The sequence below is a fragment of the Candoia aspera genome, chromosome 2 (assembly GCF_035149785.1).
Source record: "Candoia aspera isolate rCanAsp1 chromosome 2, rCanAsp1.hap2, whole genome shotgun sequence".
Taxonomy (NCBI): domain Eukaryota; kingdom Metazoa; phylum Chordata; class Lepidosauria; order Squamata; family Boidae; genus Candoia; species Candoia aspera.
This window is the reverse complement of record NC_086154.1, coordinates 49,915,614-49,936,476: the sequence shown is the minus strand read 5'-3', so window position 1 is coordinate 49,936,476 and position 20,863 is coordinate 49,915,614. Positions and strand designations below refer to the sequence as shown.

Sequence of the window (20,863 nt, the reverse complement as noted above, 5' to 3'; positions counted from 1 at the left end):
TTAGTCATTTATTATGTTGATATCCAACTTTTCCCCTAAGGAGCTCAAGACAAGAAACCTGGGAATCCTTCCATTTTATTATCATAACAACTATGTGAGATAGGTTGGGTGAAAATGCAACTGTTCTATAATCGTCCAGTGAGTTCTATGCTCAAGTAGGAACTTGAACCCAATCCCCACTAATACTATTCTATTACTGATGCACTATTAATATCTGCAAACTGCCTACAGTCCAGTTGGATTGAGGCACTGAACAAATTAGACATTCACATATACACATATATAAAATCACCACTAAACCAAGCAGGAAGGTTCTTTTTAGTGTCTAGTTTGAACTTCAGATTCTACTTTACTGTTCACTTCAGTCAGAATGCCTGTTTTGTGATCCTGGCTTTTAAGAGAAGCAAAAAGCTGAACTCCCATTTTAGACAACACACTCAACAAATTATTTTATGTTTACTTATTATCTTAGGATGAATGGGCTGCATGCAGCAGCACAACAATTATTCACAGTATACCAGGATTCTTGGTGTATTTTTATTATATTAAATTACAAATGAAATGCACATGATGCCAGTGCTTTGATTCTTAGCAACTATATCCTCCCTCATTGCACTTGGCATATGGGAAATAAATAAGAGAGAGGCTGTGGTGTGCTTATGTTCTGAAATCCAGAGAGCACAGGGAAGAACATAGGGCAGTTTTTCTGACAGATAAGCTGTTGGTAAGCTGTTAGATTTGAAAGGCATTCCCTTTTAAGCCTGCTTGATATATGAGCCTCTGAGACCTTAGAGCAGAGCCTTTGAAATCAGCAAGGTTTTGAGAAACTGTATGTCATCCTGGCCAGCCACTTAGAAGTCTGCATTCAAGGGTTGGTTGACCTACTATTCAGACATCAAAGCCTGTTAGAACAGCTTGCACTGTTTCAGAAAATCCTGATCCCCAAGGCTATTCTAGATGCTGATAAAAGCTCCAGTATCTTAAATGCCAATTAAAATATTATGAAACACACACACACTTTATATATAAAATTTCAAGCTGTATAACAAGTACAGTACTTTAAAAAAACTGAAGTGGAGAGATACTTAGGCAGCAAATTCTATGTATGTTTAAGAGTAAGGCCCATTGACATGTATTAATTGATACAAATGGTGCATTAATCAGGTGATTATTTATTTAGTTATTTGTTTAACATATTTATATAGCTGCCCATCTCACAGACACTGGGTGGCGTACAGTACAACAGTTAAAAACTCCATTACAATCTAAAAACAATAAAAATAAGTAAAGTAAACAGATAAAATAAACAGATAAAACCCAAGAAATCAGTAGTACAAATATCTCAATCTCATACAGCTATCTTGCAGGCTCTCCCTGGGATTCCCAAGGCTGGTGGAAAAAACAAAACAAAACATGTTTTAAAGGCCTTCCAGAAGGCTAACAAAGACTAACTGTTCTTCCTAAGAAGCTTAAAGCAACCAAAAATACCTATTTTATTCCTCTGGTTGAAGCAGTTGCTCTGAAATATCAATGTCTTTATAACAATAGAAATGAATTTTAAAGCCAATTTAACTAAAAATGTATGTGTGTAAGAAGCAATAGTAGAAATGAATAAAGTTTGGCAAATAGTTGTGTGAGTAAAAAATCACATTCTTCTAGAAGAGGAATCATACATGGAAATGAAATGGCAAATTCATTCTTTAATCCAGTCACGTCAGAAGGTAACTTCTACCCTGAATAAATGTAACATACATTTATTAATAAAATAAATAGAAGAAAATGTAGTAATATTTTTTGGAATTATAAAAGATGCCAAAACTGGTTATAGACAGGATTGCTGCGTTATAAAGGAAGTTTATTTCCAGAGTTGATAAGCATGAATACTATTTACAGTAATATAGTAAACATTTTGCCCATTTTAAGAAACAAGTGCTCCGTTTAGTCATGCCGGCCACATGACCAGGGAAGTGTCTACGGACAAACGCCGGCTCTTCGGCTTTGAAACGGAGATGAGCACCACCCGCTAGAGTCGGACACGACTGGACTTACTGTCAAGGGAAACCTTTACCTTTACCTTAAGAAATAATATAGAATGACTATCCACAGTAATTAAAGATTAAAACCCACTATATTTCTGACTAAACATTAATCTTCAACACAGTCTCCTGGAGCACACTGTTCTGGAATAATGGTAAAATTCATTATTTGCACTGATAAGGTTTGTTGTAAGAGAGGTATTCTCAGAAGGTGCCTGACTATTGAACCATGCATCCGGCTGGTAGAAGGACCATACATTTCTAGAAACGAGATCATAGATCAGTTACTAGGAAATTAAAATTTCTCTTCAATGGAACTATTGCAAGAGAAAACATATAATACTTTGGGGTAATTGGGGAACATCATACAGTATAACAGCAGTGCACCTGATTCTGCACTGAATTCTTCTTTCAATAGAATTAAACTGCTAGTTTTAATCTTTCAAGTACACAGTTTGTATATAATTATGATATCTTGAATACATAATGCACACTGCTTGATCATTCCTTCTTGCTTCCTCCTACTGTGGGAAAAGCTAACCAGGATCTCTGACTTGGTCCTTTCTTAACAGACCAGGAGCATAAGACTGAATACGCTTTCTTGGATTTGTAGCTGCTCCTGCTGACAGAAAGAATCAAGAAAGTACAGTGTGCTCCAGGAGACTGTGTTGAAGATTAATGTGTAGTCAGAAATATAGTGGGATTTACTCACGGATTCTTACTTTCGTTAGACCTTTCATGTCTAAGCACTATGAACATAACATTATGAACAAAATAGGTAACTTAGGAAGGAAAAAAACCCTGGGAAATTAAGATGTAAAAACAACTCCCCAAAACATTTTCAATTTCTATATTGCTTGAAAATCTTCCATTACCCTTGGTCAGAAAAAAAAATGTTGACAAGCAGCACTTATTAATACTTCTTTCCTGCAAATTAGCTGTAGATTTCATCTTCCAGTGTTCAAAAATAATGTTTTCAGCCACCCCTCTTATGCCCTTCAAATCTGCAATTCTTAAAAGCCTTGTGGAGCTCAAATACTAGTGATATAGCAAGAACACCATAGGCATCTTACACAGCGCTAAATATGGCAATAATGGGACAGCCTTGGAGAGATATTGATCTTATTCCAAATAATCCAAGGAATTCCAGACCATGTGTCTGGTAAGAAAAATAAGGGAGACAGAAAGCAACCTAAAGCCCAAATGCTTATTGGTAGATCTTAGGGTTATCAATCTGATTTATTCCAGTACTATATATGTACTCTTCAGCAAAGGATCGTTACCTTGTCGTGGTGCTGGAGCTTGAGCACCTCAATGATGCCATGAGCTAAACCATGAAGGGCCACCCGAGACGGGAAGGTCATGACAGAGAGGTCAGACTAAATGCGATCCCTGGGGAAGGTAATGGCAACCCACCTCAGTATTCTTGCCGTGAAAACTAAATGGATCAGTACAACCAGAGATATGTCGGTATACCATCGGAAGATGAGACCCCCAGGTCGGAAGATGGTCAAAATGCTACTGAGGAGGAACAGAGGATGAGCTCAACTAGCCCCAGACGTGATGACGCAGCTAGCTCAAAGCCGAAAGGACGGCTAGCGGCCGACGGTGCTGGTGGTGAACGGCGAATCCGATGTTCTAAGGATCAACACACCATCGGAACCTGGAATGTAAGATCTATGAGCCAGGGCAAATTGGATGTGGTTATTGGTGAGATGTCAAGATTAAAGATAGACATTCTGGGTGTCAGTGAACTGAAATGGACTGGAATGGGCCACTTCACATCAAATGACCACCAGATCTACTACTGCGGACGAGAGGACCACAGAAGAAATGGAGTAGCCTTCATAATTAATAGTAAAGTGGCTAAAGCAGTGCTTGGATACAACCCAAAAAACGACAGAATGATCTCAATTCGAATTCAGGGCAAGCCATCTAACATCACAGTGATCCAAATATACGCCCCAACCACAAATGCTGAAGAAGCTGAAGTAGAGCAGTTCTATGAGGATCTGCAGCACCTACTGGACAACACGCCTAAAAGAGATGTTATTTTCATCACAGGAGACTGGAATGCTAAGGTGGGCAGTCAAATGACACCTCGAATTACAGGTAAGTATGGCCTGGGAGAACAAAACGAAGCAGGACACAGGCTGATAGAATTTTGCCAAGACAATTCACTCTGCATAACAAACACTCTCTTCCAACAACCTAAGAGACGGCTTTATACATGGACTTCACCAGATGGACAACACAGAAATCAGATTGATTACATCCTTTGCAGCCAAAGGTGGCGGACATCTGTACAGTCGGTAAAAACAAGGCCTGGAGCTGACTGTAGTTCGGATCACGAACTTCTTCTTGCACAATTTAGGATCAGACTAAAGAGATTAGGGAAGACCCACAGATCAGCTAGATATGAGCTCACTAATATTCCTAAGGAATATGCAGTGGAGGTGAAGAATAGATTTAAGGGACTGGACTTAGTAGATAGGGTCCCGGAAGAACTCTGGACAGAAGTTGGCAGCATTGTTCAGGAGGCGGCAACAAAATACATCCCAAAGAAAGAGAAAACCAAGAAGGCAAAATGGCTGTCTGCTGAGACACTAGAAGTAGCCCAAGAAAGAAGGAAAGCAAAAGGCAACAGTGATAGGGGGAGATATGCCCAATTAAATGCAAAATTCCAGAGGTTAGCCAGAAGAGATAAGGAATTATTTTTAAACAAGCAATGCGCGGAAGTGGAAGAAGACAATAGAATAGGAAGGACAAGAGACCTCTTCCAGAAAATTAGAAACATTGGAGGTAAATTCCAGGCCAAAATGGGTATGATCAAAAACAAAGATGGCAAGGACCTAACAGAAGAAGAAGAGATCAAGAAAAGGTGGCAAGAATATACAGAAAACCTGTATAGGAAGGATAACAATATCGGGGATAGCTTTGACGGTGTGTTCGGTGAGCTAGAGCCAGACATCCTGAAGAGTGAGGTTGAGTGGGCCTTAAGAAGCATTGCTAATAACAAGGCAACAGGAGACGACGGCATCCCAGCTGAACTGTTCAAAATCTTGCAAGATGATGCTGTCAAGGTAATGCATGCTATATGCCAGCAAATTTGGAAAACACAAGAATGGCCATCAGACTGGAAAAAATCAACTTATATCCCCATACCAAAAAAGGGAAACACTAAAGAATGTTCAAAGTATCGAACAGTGGCACTCATTTCACATGCCAGTAAGGTAATGCTCAAGATCCTGCAAGGTAGACTTCAGCAGTTCATGGAGCGAGAATTGCCAGATGTACAAGCTGGGTTTAGAAAAGGCAGAGGAACTAGGGACCAAATTGCCAATATCCGCTGGATAATGGAAAAAGCCAGGGAGTTTCAGAAAAAACATCTATTTCTGTTTTATTGACTATTCTAAAGCCTTTGACTGTGTGGACCATAACAAATTGTGGCAAGTTCTTAGCGGTATGGGGATACCAAGTCATCTTGTCTGCCTCCTGAAGAATCTGTATAACGACCAAGTAGCAACAGTAAGAACAGACCACGGAACAACGGACTGGTTTAAGATTGGGAAAGGAGTACGGCAGGGCTGTATACTCTCACCCTACCTATTCAACTTGTATGCAGAACACATCATGCGACAAGCTGGCCTTGAGTAATCCAAGGCTGGAGTTAAAATCTCTGGAAGAAACATTAACAATCTCAGATATGCAGATAATACCACTTTGATGGCTGAAAGCGAAGAGGAACTGAGGAGCCTTATGATGAAGGTGAAAGAAGAAAGTGCAAAAGCTGGTTTGCAGCTAAACCTCAAAAAAATCAAGATTATGGCAACCAGCTTGATTGATAACTGGCAAATAGAGGGAGAAAATGTAGAAGCAGTGAAAGACTTTGTATTCCTAGGTGCAAAGATTACTGCAGATGCTGACTGCAGTCAGGAAATCAGAAGACGCTTAATCCTTGGAAGAAGAGCAATGACAAATCTCGATAAAATAGTTAAGAGCAGAGACATCACACTGACAACAAAGGCCCGCATAGTTAAAGCAATGGTGTTCCCTGTAGTAATATATGGCTGCGAGAGCTGGACCATAAGGAAGGCTGAGCGAAGAAAGATCGATGCTTTTGAACTGTGGTGTTGGAGGAAAATTCTGAGAGTGCCTTGGACTGCAAGAAGATCCAACCAGTCCATCCTCCAGGAAATAAAGCCAGACTGCTTACTTGAGGGAATGATATTAAAGGCAAAACTGAAATACTTTGGCCACATAATGAGAAGACAGGACACCCTGGAGAAGATGCTGATGCTAGGGAGAGTGGAAGGTAAAAGGAAGAGGGGCCGACCAAGGGCAAGATGGATGGATGATATTCTAGAGGTGACAGACTTGTCCCTGGGGGAGCTGGGGGTGTTGACGACCGACAGGAAGCTCTGGCGTGGGCTGGTCCATGAAGTCACGAAGAGTCGGAAGCGACTAAACGAATAAACAACAACAATATATGTACTAAAGAGACATTCCCAAGAAATGAAGGGAAGCTAAACATATTCTATCCCTTTTTAAAAGTAAAGGGGAAGGGTACATTTATTTAATGCCGTACTATTCCAATTGTGCCTTCCAGGGAGGTGAATATGTCCCTCCCTCCCTCTCTTCCTCCTCCTATCTTGTTGGAGGTGCAGATAAGGGGATCTAAATCATGTCTCCTTCCTCACCAAACATCCATGACCTGTTGTAGCCTGGCGCACTTTCACTACTAGGTCCAGACTAGGATAAGAGTGCCTCAGGTAATGGAATGGGGGGTATAGTAAAGTATAAGATGGGAAAGCTTCAGCATTTTAAATGATAAAATGAACATGCTTGTTATATTCATGACATTAAAGTATGGTTGGTTTAACTCAGAACATACAAAGCCAAACCAGTCTGTGGCTTAGCATGGTATATGAACTAAAGCTGGCTGCAAATGGCCTTTTTATATTCACTAAAATTGTAGAGAAATGTAATGAATGAATAAATAAGAATTTCTCAGAAATTCTGTTCTCCTTTGAAAGAAATTTCAACAGAAACTCTCTTTCATCAGATTGAATGAGAACTAAAAAAAAAAAAAGTTGTGGGCTAAATTCTCTACCCAGCACTAGTATGAAGCCAATCAAAACCTCCATTCAGTATGCAGTTATGTGATGATACAATATAGCAGGCTTTCCCCCCATATTGAAGAAGGGGAAATTTGTCTTTTATCTGGCACTTGAATGAATATAATTTTCATTGACAATTTATTGACAGACTGACATAAGAAAGGATCCTCTTAATGCTGAGGTTGTGTGGAACTGGTGGGTGGTCTGTTTCCCCAAATGCAGGCAGGTCTCCTAGCTCCTGGGAAAAGGAAGCTTAACATCTTTGCACATCCTCCATTGCAGATGTCACTGGGAATCTTTTGAATAGAACCAGATAAATTCAGACAACATAATGTAAAGGTGTAGATGGAATGTTTGAGTGTAAGACTTCTTCAACTAAGTTTTCCTTCTTTAAAGGAAACATAGGGGAAACAGTACTTTGGTTTCTTGCATCCTTGCTGAGAAAGATGAAGAACAAGGCTTCTAAAAATATTTCATAATATGTGAACTTCATTACATTAACACATTTTGGGATATCAACAAAAGTTTTCTCTTACCCATGCAATGTATCCATCCATCCTTACCTTTCTCTCGTTTGGAATCAGGTATCATGCTTCTGAACTTTTCCAGGGTAAACGTTTTTTTCCTCTCCTCAGCACACACACAAATCAAAATCATATGGACCACCCACATCCCCCAAAATAATTTTTTTTCTTCCCAGCTTGCAATTAAAGATCAGATATGGGGGAATTAGCAGCCATCTTTTTCTTTTCTTTCCAAATAGATTGACCTAGTGTAGCCTTACTTAAACTTAGTGCCCACCACATGAGTCAACTTCAGCTCCCAGCAAGAGCCCCCATCGGATGGGACCCAGCATGTCTTGCCATAGTCATTTCCTTTCCTTTACAGATGTGCCTTTGAACAACATAGGTGCAAAGTTAGGCAGTTTGTGAATCTGATGGAATTTTTGATGTTTTCAGGCTAAATTAAGGTAACTTTCACTGTCCTATCCTGAATATATATGGTTTTCTTTTTCCTCTTTCCTTGCTATTTTAATAGTCTTAGGACTATTAAATATCAACGCACATATTCTAAAAATGTTACTTTCTGTTATTACCATCTAAACTTCAATTATATGAAAAGGTTGCCATAACATTAACAAAAGTTATCCTGATAAATTATCTATTTCATACAGTTTACTTTTCTCAAGCATGTTTCTTACTGTCTATTAAATGTAAATAACTGTACTCATTTAACTGAGTATACAGTAACATTTTTGAAGAGTCATTTATAAAACTGCATTTGGTAATTTTTTAAAATTCCTGTGCCTGATTTTCTACAATACATCTTTGCAAATTAAAAGAGAATTCATGGTAGAATGATGATATTTTTACTCAACAGCAAAACTGTCCCCATTATAACCTGATCTCTCCTTTGAACAGTCAGCATTAAGTGTGTGTGTGTGTGTGTGTGTGTGTGTTTCAGACACTAAATTCCTGGTTTTGAACTGACTGATGCATACAAAACAGAAAAGGCTAGAACAGTTTATAACATGGAGATTTCACATTTAAATAATTGGAATTGGATTCAGTGGTATCATTCCACTGATGGAGTATACTAATTCATAATAACCATTCGTTTTTCCTATATTATCCTGCTTGTGAGAATTGGGAATCAGGGCACATACTGTCGGATCTCATGAATGGAAGTGCACTTGCTTAAATGTTGGGTATTACCCATGTTAAGATTCCCCCCCCCCCATGCCAGGCTCTAATTTTAAGAATTCAATTCTATTGTACCCTTCTTGGCTTTGCAAGAACTACAATTAAAATGTTTCTCTTTGGCAACATTCAGAAGTTTTCTTTTACATATTGCATTCACTTCTGTCTATTCATTTTTGCACGTAAAAGAATTACTATCATATAAGTTCTATGGAGTTCTGATGCTTTTGCATCTTTCCCTGCTATTTCTAAATATACATTTGAAGTGATGAGAAAATGATTCGTACTTTAACTTTCTTTTTTCCCCTTATATCTGGTAATTATAAAAGGGGCCGTGTTTATTTCACTTGCATGTGTTTTTGGTCACCAGCTGTTCACTATTACAAATGGAAGCAAATGTTTCTATAAGATCATCTTATTTCTTACAGATGAATGATGCTATGGGATTTGAATTGCCATGGGTGTATTTTGTCAGTCTCGTCATCTTTGGGTCATTTTTCGTTCTAAATCTTGTTCTCGGTGTATTGAGCGGGTAAGCACACACCTTCTTCAACCTAGAAGCAGAGTCCAGGTTTCAGTTGCCATGAACACATAGGTATAGAGATTAAATCAAAAGAATTGGGAATAAGATTTTAAAATTAAAACATGGTGAGCCAGAGCTTCCCTAAGACAAATAGTGTGAACAAAATCCAAGGCTGTGTTCTAAAAAGAAAGGATTTTTTCCCCCCAGAAAATCAGTTTAAATATAAATATAGCATTAAATATGAAAAAATATCATTAAATAGCAATTAATTGGTGACTTAGAGAGGTCATTACAAATAAAATAAGCTCCCAACCCTTTAAGGATTGTCTATTTCCACATGGCATAAGGATACAAAAAAATTATGTACATTTTCATGACTAAATAAGTGGTATCTTACACATCATGTGTGAGTGCTAGAGTGTTGGTAAATCTGGTAAATGCTGAAGCAGTGTGTTGCTAAAATGAACAGAGGGTGCTAGTACACCAAATACCTATGTGACCTGTCAATTGTGAAAGGACTCTGCTATATAGTGAATAGCTGAATCATAACGTATTTCCTTACATTTTACAGGTAAATGATGCAATAGGATGTGAATGGCCATGGATCTATTTTGTTAGTCTTATCATTCTTGGCTCATTTTTCGTACTTAACCTGGTTCTTGGTGTACTTAGTGGGTAAGCAGTTAAATTAAACTTGTATTTCACACCACAGTGTGTAAAATGGTCTATGCACTTGCTTACGTTTCACAGTGCTGGCTTTTCTGCATGTGCCTTGGATTGGTATGCCATTTTATGAATGTGTGCTCTTCTGACTGCCTGAATTTTATGCTTGTACCTGTCTGTGACACCTTTACAGTGCTTGCCAGTTCCTTTCACTAAATGAAGAACTAACACTCCCAGTACTACACCACTGCACTCCTTGCGGACACGAATGATCTAAAAGACCTTTGTAAGCAGTATGTGTTTTTAAATATGGATAATGGCTGTTGTTCACTGTTACCTACAACACTGCAGCACTCACATTAGCAAACAGACCTTTCATGTACATTATCTGTAAGATACACCTTAGCAGGTACTTCATTTTTCTATTTCTATTTGTGCCCATTGTTTAGTTTTTCTAAGTATTGATGCTCCTTCAGCACTGACAGAAACATCCTGTCTAAAGACATGAAATTTAATTTAGGGAATAGTATAAATAGCTCACTTTGCTGTCAGCTGTAAAAACAACAATAATTTATCAGTGCAAGCCATCTCAGTGTTGCCAAAGGGAAAGTTTGTCATCTCACTATCACATGTTCCAGAGGCTTTCTTGCCCGTACTGAAAAAAGAACCTGGTACACTGGCAGATCTCCTATCAGGTTGGTGTTAGCTAGTGATGTGCAAAACTTAACAATTTGGAAATGGAACATTCTAGAAAACTCCCAAACATTTCATTCTCCTTCTAGACCATGCTGAATCTCCTCTAGAACATGTTGTTCTAGGAGCCATTCAGCAATTTCCGGAAGTAATTCCTCGAAAATGGAACCAATTTAAGGTAACCAGGAACTTTTTTCTGTAGTTTAGACCAAATATACCTATTTCAGAGCCTGACCCTACCTGAGAGACCTCATATTCTTCTAATTTGGTGATTTTGCTTTTGGAAAAGGGTTCCAGAGGGGAACAGACCATTCTGGAGTTATTTGAAGCGTTCTGTTCCCAAATCAGTGAGTTTTTCACATCCTCTGGGCCTGTGTGGGTGCGCATCCCTTCATGTCAGTCTTGACTCCTGGCAACTGTTTGGACAAGTTATGCAGTTTCCTTGGCATAAATTTTGTAAATGGTTTGCCCTTGCCTTCTTCTTCCTAGGGCTGAGAGAGAGTAACTGTCTCAAAGTCACCAAGCTAGTGTTTGTATATTAATGTATGGAAAAATGCTTGTAACATAAAACCATAAAAACCATAAACCATAAAAAATGCTTGCACCAGAAACCATAAAACGTTCTCTTCTTTTCCAGCCTCATCCTGCAACTTCAGCCAAAGTCAATCCTGGGAAACAGACATTCACTGTTAAACTGAATGTGACCCATTACTTTGATTATCATCTGTAAGCAATTTGAGCAGGTGCCTGGCTGACTTTGCCTGACCTTGGAAGCTCAGCAGGGTTGGGCTTAGATGGGAGGCTACCAGGGAATATCTGGGCTATAGACTAGACTGTGAAATGGAAAATCATCCCTGAAGAATGCAGTGGCAAAGGGGGAGGGAGGTAATGGCCTCTAGAGGACTACTTGCTGCCATCTCTGAACTAGAATATGCTCCACAGAAATGTAAATGACAGAGACATTACTTTCTGAAACCATCTCCTGGACAATATGAAAATAATCTGTACTTAAGCCAGTCATGCTATGGTTTCATGAATTTAAAACTAGGAAATATTTTTCCAAACTGTGCTAGCTTTTAAAATTCATTATCTGTAGCAGATGGTTAACACATAAATAATACAGAGAACAAAACTGCAAACAACTGTACATAAATAGTAGGTATGCATCTGAATTTGCAGAAAGAGGTCATGTTTAACTTTGTACCGTGTAGAGGTTGCGTTGGCTTCTACTCACCTAGGGATCCACTGAAACATACAATTTGACCAGGGGCACCTAAACTTTTGTACACTATTCCATGTTTCAGTGGTACAAACATGTTTCTAAGAGGATCCTGGTAAATTGCTTTTAGATTACAAATTGTTTTAAATAAAGGGAGAAGAATATCACTTTACATATAGAAATAATTAATTCTGATTTGGTTTTTTGTAGCTACCTATGAGTCAGGCCCATGTTCCTGTAACCTAGGAAGGTTAAGACTCACTGATCTTGTCCAGTTTTTTTTTCAGGCCAGATGTACTAAGAAATTGAATTAGTTGGAGACTAGTGTTTTACCACAGACTTAACTCCTAACCTTAAAGAATATATGGCTAAAGAAGCAGTTTTCTTCCTCTCAGCATGTTAGTTAACTTTGATTTACAATTTCCAGTGAACCTCTGGCATTGTTTCCATAAAACAGTTCTGATGCCACCTCATTTTAATGTATTATGCTATTTAAATTATTTATTTCCTTCTTTATTATATTATACCTTTTCCCCCAGCAGTGGTACTTTGAACAGCCAACAATAATTTGCCTTGGTAAGGTAAAAATGAATAACTTAAGAACCCCATTAGAATATACCATCCAGTCAATTATAGCATAACCAACTTACACACCCAACCTGAATATAACTAATTTTGACTCTCGGTGAATGAATAACAGAGAGGGCATGATGTTTTTGGTTTTGCACAAAACAAAGCAGAACCATCAAGAAAGCTTTCTTTAATGTTTCAACCTCAAACACCTCCAATTAAAGAATTTAAGACCAGGCTCAAGGGAGAATTTGCCCTTTTTTAGAGAGAATAAGTCCCAAGTCCTTTAGGGCTTTATGTATTATAACCAGCAGAAAGGGAGAATGTTCATAAGCAGACTGGTAGCCAATGGATCAGTTTTAATACAAAATATATTTCCTCTTGTTGCCCTGGTTGTTGGTGGGGGGTAATCACATTCCACTTATTTTATCACTGTAATTTTTCAACAATAACAAATATTTCTATAGGACAGAGGGACATTTCATTAACCCTATGTAGGCACTTAGGTGAACATACATCCAACATACATTAGGATGAAATGGGTACTGAGGCAAGGACACACATACTAATCTCATCTAGCCTGCCTTGCTCACATTCTCTACATTCCCAGGGGTCCCTGTTGCAGAAAATGGTCTGAAGGGCTACCTTTCTAAATAAACAAAAGGTCTCATACAATCTGACTGAGGGAGATGGAGGGAACCTGCCCCTCTTCTGGTGTAAAATTATATATTTATTAATCAAATGTATGATGCTGCTCACTGATCCAGTGAAACTCTGAGCAGCAAACAAAATAAAAGACATCAGTCATACAACGCTAAAGAAAAACCCAAGTCACCCTCCCACACACAATAAAAATCTCAATAGACACCATAGCATACATCTATGCCAGAGTTCCAGAACTAACGGCCTAGCCCCCAATGCCTGGGGGGAAAGCCGCATCTTCACAGCCTTCTGAAGGGCCAGTAGGGTCAGGGCCATATATATCTCTGCAGGGAGGCTGCTCTGTAGGGCAGCTGCCATGACAGAGAAGAGATGCTTCTTAGGACCCATCAGATGACACTGTCTCACCCAGGGAATCCAGAGTGTGCCCACTCTGCCAGATCTGGTGGGACAGGCAGAAACTATTGGGGAGAGGCTATCTTGCAAGTAAAGACATGCAGGACTTTAAAGCTGATCCTGAATTACACCTAGAACCCTACAGGGAACCAGGGTGGTTCACCTAGCAGCAGTGCTAAATGGGCTAGAGAGCCAGTTTGGTGTAGCAGTTAAGTCATGAGGCTAGAAACCAGGAGACCATGAGTCCTAGTCCTGCTCTAGGCATGAAAGCCAGTTGGATGACCTTGGGCCAGTCATTCCCTCTCAGCCCTAGGAAGGAGTCAATGGCAAACCACTTCTGAAAATCTTGCCAAGAAAACTGCAGGGACTTGTCCAGGCAGTCTCTGAGAATTGGACAGGATTGAATGGATAAAAAACAACTAACTCTTAGCCTAGCCTCCCTTACAGTAGGAGATGGGCATGCTACGCATACTATCTTGAATGTCTGGAGGATAGGCAGAATATAAATCTAATATATTAACCAACAGGTCTGTCAATGTCATATTACAGTAATGCAATCAAAATAAATATTAGCAAACTAATTGGGTGTCACTATTTGCCAAACTAGCTTTTCCAGGATGAATTTGTGTATTAATCTATGTTCACTAGAATAGTTTAATTAACATCTTCCATGTCTCATTTCAACCTGACAAAATAAGTTACTGAGTTACAAATGAAATAACAATATAGTACTATTACTATAATGACCGTGATCATGATGATGATTTTTGCAATGGCAAAGCAAACAGTAAAGAAATACACTCTGTTCCTGGATGCATTTGCCAAACTATATTTTGCCTGAGTTGCAAAAGTAACACAGCGTAACAATTTTTAAGAACACTGGTTTGAATCTTGACTTTTCTTTGGGGAAAAGCATTTCCCCTTTCTTTCTCCATTGCCCTCCCCTGTATCCCCTATAAGTCTCCTTCTGTGAACTGAGTTCTTGACGGTGTAGATCAGTGTTTCTCAAACTTGGCACCTTTAAGATGTGTGGACTTCAACTCCCAGAATTCTCCAGCCAGCATTCTCCAGCATGGCTGGCTGGAGAATTCTGGATGTTGAAGTCCACACATCTTAAAGTTGCCAGGTTTGAGAAACACTGGTGTAGAAAGTTGCCAGGTTTGAGAAACACTGGTGTAGATTATGGGGAAAAGGTTGCCAGTGCAAGGGAGAACTGTTATAAAATAGTTATATACTTTTCACTTCTGAAGAGCTTTGCCAAGAAAACTGCAGGGATTGTCCAGGCAGTCTCTGAGAATTAGACATGACTGAATGGATTTTTAAAAAAAGTCTTTGCCACGGGTGCCCCCTGCTTCTTGAGGAAGAGCCATGAGTTTAGAACCCCCGGATTGAACACCAGTTCTGCTTGAGGGTGTATATAACCCCATAAATGATGAAAAATCACAAGATATGGGGGGGGGGCTAAAACCACAGCCACTCAGTCTTGTCCAGGTTGAACTGAAGCCAGGAGGGACATGGATCTGACACACAGGTGGCAGGATTCTGAAACCCAAGACCCTGTCCACTTCCTAAGGAGTAACTGGTCAAACTTTATCCAGATAACTGGGCAGGACTGGGCCCCAGCCATCATCATAGGACCAGCATGGTTGGAGTCCAACTGTAAGCATATGCAAATGTGGGAATGACCTTGGGAGATAGGGCAATTATAGCCAAGGGAACGGTCAGATAAAAGGCAGCTGAGCCTGCAGCAGGAATGTAAGTAGGGCAAGAGGCTCAGAAGAGACTCTCCCTAGTTTCTTGGGCTGTAAAGGAGACTGGGGGAGAGAAGTACTTTCAGACTTGCAAGATTGATGTCAGCCTTATGAGGTAGACCAAATATAACATGACCAGATGACTAATTCTACTTTATTGTAGGATTACAACAACAGAATAGGGTTGTACTTTAAGATTTTCTGTAAGTCCAGAGTAAGAACCGTCACTTTTTGAAATAGTTAATACAAATAATCTATATCAAACTGGTTATATAATTTGCTGTCCAAGGCAAGTAGTGCATGTGCCTTGTAAAATATGCTTCCTATATCCTGCTCTTCCTTAAAAAATCTGACATTGCTCATGTTTTGAGGCACTGTTCACCCCCCGCCCCGATATATAAATAGGCAGATATGCATGGAGTCAGATCAGATTTTGATCTTGCTTATAATATTAATAGCAATCTTATTATTGGCAAATATTAAATGATTCAGATTGTAGTCATATCACTCTTACTTGTGAGTACATGCAGTGAAATCAATGGGCCTTAAGTAGAAAAGCATAAGGTTATACACTGCGACATGTAAAATTTCAGACTATCCAGTTTTATATGATCTCTGTGACTCAAAATCATGGCTGCATTTTATTCTCTAGATTTTAGGAACTAAAACCTGGAATTTATGCTATAGTTATTTTCATACGATTTTTGTGCAATGTTGGTTTATGCTTAATATGTCTATGAAATATGACATTGAAATATGTTTTGATTCCTATATTTCTGCATTGATTTTCTCTTTGTTGAGCTGTATGGTTGACTAATGTATTGTTAGACTGATGTAGGCAAGACCTAATTTGGGAAATCATTTGTTTTACATTTGGTCTTATCTGAAGGTGAATATGAAATACTGAAATTGCTGTTTTTAAAAAAGGCATGACTCTGAAGTTGAAAAGGCTAGTTTATGATTATCTTCAGTTAATATTTCATAATACAAAAGGGTCAAAATAAGGCATATTCTAAGTACGTATTTTAAGTTAAGGAGTCTATTGGCAGCAGTGGATCTGATTCAAGCATCTGAAGGACACAAATGTTAGATAGCTATCTTCTATTTGTCAGCAATCAGGAATTCCTTTTCTCATTATATGTTTCTCAGAATATGGATACTGCATGAATCCATTTCATGAAAAATCCTGGAATTGGATTTGATTTTCATTTACAAAACAGCATTATTCACAGGTTGCACTAAGGCATAATTTTACCATAGCTTCTTGAATAAAGCTCAATTGAGTGAGTGTTCACAGAATGTTAAACTGCAGGTCATTGTAGCAGACTGGCTCAGTGTACAAAGTGGAAGGCTGGAGATACATAACAAAAAAAATTGAGAAGTCCTCGGTCTTCCTACCCTGGTCCTTTTTCCTGCTTTGACATAGCAGCTTGATATTTCTTGCTGCTTCTACCAATCTTCCAGGGGGTGTTTCACCTGGAATCTATCCCTAATCCCCCTATATGTGAGAAAGAGCCATCACATTCTGTGCTGTCTTTCTGGCAATTAAAAGATTAAAAAGCAAAAAGTGAAATAATTTCAATAAATTATTGAGATCCTCCTAGTCACATAACGTAGAGCTGTGGTAGCTAGATGATTCAGACTTTCCTCTCTCCCTGTAGGAGATAAACGAATCTCACAGGAGGTAAATAAAATCAAACTTTATTTTTAAAAAAGATGAGATATAAGAAAATGTTTTCTCTTTAAACTACAAACTGCAAATATTCATTGTTGAAAAAAAAATAGAATTATCCATATCATGGTCAGCCACTTACAAATTAGTTTGAAAGGAAAACCACAAAGAAAAATCACTCATGGGAAGTGGATTGTAAGTCAGAAGTTTGCATCCTGGTGTGAACTGTGTGACTACCACCTTTACAGCAGCTGTTTACAAACTACAATGGCTAGATGCATACCATATGCCAAGCCACTGTCAAACAAATTTCATAATGGCTGAGTATAATATGTGAACCCAACCAGTGTGTATTCTACTGCATATGCATTTTTTTTTTTAAAAATGTATAGTCATGGACCAAAAGTATGCACAGATATAATATAAAATCATAGAGTAAGGCATTAACATGCTAGGAAGGTAGAGGTAGTGGTACATATTATAAATTATCTAACATCTAAGCCTAAAATAAGTATCCAAAGCATGCAAGCCTAATTACAATCCAAACCCAGTAGCTTCTGATGGCAATTACAATTGAGCAGCATTTAGCAACTTTCATAGACATTTCAGCAGATGGATCTGCTGGTAAAAAGCACATAACCTCTACTTTAGAACAACTCGTACATTTAGCAAGGATGGAGAATATTAATCCAAAGCACTAAGTAAAACACACCAGACTGTCTCCGTGGCTTTGTCCAGGCATAGGCTCCAAATATGGGATGTTTCTGAACTTGCTCTCCAACACTTTTGAGCATTAAATTTGCTAATGTAAATGCCCTTCTAGAAGTTATGTTAGGAAAATAGGAATAGTGAAAGATTTATGACAGACACTCATATAAAAATAATTTAAAGCTTTGTATTTGCCATTCTACAGGTCAAGTGAAGGGCTCTTTCTTTGACCTCTAACATAATTTTCTCTGGCCCATGCATTAATAGAGACACTTGGATGCCACTGATTTTCTAATTATGGTGGCAGTTGATAGATCTCTTGGTGATTAAGACCATCTTATTAGTAAGATGGTCTGGTGGGAGGAGATGGGTGGTGACAAATTTGATAAATAAATAAATTTCTAGTTAACTCATAGAATTAAGTTAGATTTAGGCAACCTGATGCCTACTTGTTTTGAATGTTAACTTCTATCAAATCTGGCCACTGGTTATGATGGCTAGTCTTATGAGAGTTATAGCCCAAAACATTTGAAGGCATCAGGTTGCCAAACTTTGTTTTAAGGAACCAGAAGGAACACTTTACTTCAGTCACTGCTGTCCATCAGGTATCATACCCCAATCATATTTCAGATTAAAATCTGCCTGCATCTGTTCTCATTATTTATATAGGGGGGTTTTTTTGCATCAAACTTGACATTCTTCTAATAGTTATTTCAGTTTAAGAACATATTCTTGATGCAAACTTATCTAATACATTTGTATTGGCCAAAATATTATATGTGTGCATGCTTCAATTTAAGTCAGATTTATCGGTACGTACTCCAGATATAGTCTTCTGAATAACAGTCAGTACATGAGACAGTATCAGGACATTTTCTCTCATTTAACATTCCAAATAACTGAGGGAATATTTTGGAATCCCATCTCTCTTACTTTCAAAATGCCCTTATGAGGCACAGCTCTGAGTTTACAGAATGAAGTGAATCATTTCCTCAAAACCACCCAGTGAGTTTGCAATTAGGGTGAGATGTGAACTTAGACATACCAGTTTACAATTTAACACTCAGCCAAGCATAACACTAATGCAGCCAGGAAAGGAAAAGGTCTTATAGAGTTGAGCTGTAAGTGTGAGAAGGGGCCCTTGCTGAGCACATGAGTCCATTAGAATAATAATAATGATAATTTTAAAAAAGACATGGAACCTTGCAGTATGCATATTAAATCAAGTAGTTAATTAATGAGTACAGTTGGTTGAAACTGAATTGATGAAAAATATTTTAATGAGCTGCCATTTATTATCTTTTCAGAATAGGATTTACACTGTTTGCAATTGCAAAATTTTAAAGATTTAATTAAAGGAATCTATATTTAAAGCTGTTTTAGACATTAGGTGTTAATGACTCTTTAATTGTGTGGTTTCAGGTTACTATAATTGAACATACAAGCACCTAATTATTGTATGAACTTGTATGAATAATTTGTTGATTGCCACTAGTTCAGACAGTTTTAAAAAACCTGAGTCCACATGTTGTGCTAAATTATAGTTTCCTTAATCATGGTTTATTAAATAAACTGTTAAGACACTTAATTTCCTCACTATCTTACTTGCTTTCAGTGCTTCCATTTCGGTTCACCTGTTGATAGGGAAAAGAGGAGAATTCAAGTGGGGAAGCAGAGTTTAACTTGCTGTTTTTGTTTGACAATAATTTGCAAAGTAACTTTATTTGAATGAGGCTCAGAACTCTGGAGAGACCTGTGGTGTTTTCTAAATATGTATCAAGGTTTATTTAAAGAATATTTACTTCTCTTGTACAAAGAGATTTAAAATATTTACATTCAAGAACAGTATAAAGCAAATGTGACTGAAATACTCCTTGAACACTTAATCAAAGCATTGCTTCTCTTTTCCTCCTCTTCCGTTACAGTTCACCACCATACCTTATTTACAGAGAGGTGGTGCTTTTACCTGTTTTCAGCAACTCCTTGGCCAGGCAAATCTATGTAACCAAAATGCATCAAGCTATCCTAGCTCTCTGGATCTCACAAAGCCACAGAGCAAGAAAACAATTCTTATGGAGTTAGTGCAAAGCTGCTCTGACAAAGCACATTCTACAAAAAAGCTGCAGCCCTTGGCTATTTCCAGTTTCAAAGGCTTAATAAATGGGAGACCTTTTGCTCCTGAAAACCTACTAACAGCCCATATTCCATGACAAAACCACAATTGGCTCGATTCATACAATATCCTAAACTCTATTTTATAGTTTATAAAACACAATGGCTAGGTCTATACAACCTACAAAACCAAAATTAAGCAAACCACAAGGCTAGGACTATTTGTCCTGCTAGCAAAAGTATGAAAAAAGTATCAAGGCTATCAACCAAGGTTCACCCTCAACATTAAGCAGAATTTCTCTCAGGAAAACAAGCAGCAGGAAACTATTATTTTCATCATACTTGATTTGATTTTCAGAATTGTTTTATTCATCACCTTCCTGTTTTGGATCAGTCAAGACAACAGCCTTGATTCTGGCCCCATGTATTTAAAGGCAGCCGCTTAATGTGAGTTGGGATCCAGTGGATTTATTACCTTCATATTATAAAATCAGCCCCCTTGTAGAGCTGGAATGGTTTATATAGAAAAAGTTTTTGTTTTTTTTTTTTACAAAGGTTTCATTTTTAAAATGGCATGTTTAAAATTTCAATCATTCCTGGGTTTTTATACTGTTAACATAGAAAATCTGAAGCTGTAAGAGAATCATTTCTTATTTACAAATGGAAGAACTCTTTTTAATGAGGCGGGATAATATGCTCCTCAGGAATGATGCTAACCACTAGAGGATGCTTTCTGTGAAGACAGATTCTACTGGAGGCACTGCTATTTCTCTGGGTAGCCATGGGAACAAATGAGACCTTTTCAAACACACTTTATATCTATTATCTGAATTTATTTTCCTGCATGAGGATAGCAGGCGACTAATGTTCTGGCATGTCCCTATATGACTCTTCTATATGGGAAAGTTACAGGTTTCTAATAATACTTTTATTCCATCATACATATGCCTGGCAGTTCCTACAGCCATGCTATTCTAACAGTGGCTGCCCTTGGAGTCCTCTGTTAAGAAACTGTTCAGTTAATTATGTGGACACATCCC

General features: G+C 38.2%; 1 protein-coding gene across 1 annotated transcript in view; it reads left to right on the top strand.

Annotated features, from left to right (window-relative positions):
• Positions 1 to 20,863, top strand: part of LOC134489977 (voltage-dependent L-type calcium channel subunit alpha-1D) — a 160,956-nt gene that overhangs the window by 5,926 nt on the left and 134,167 nt on the right. The window contains exon 3 of the mRNA XM_063292853.1: positions 9,285 to 9,388. Within this exon, the coding sequence (XP_063148923.1) occupies positions 9,285 to 9,388 (104 nt within the window). The remainder of the gene's footprint in view (positions 1 to 9,284; positions 9,389 to 20,863) is intronic.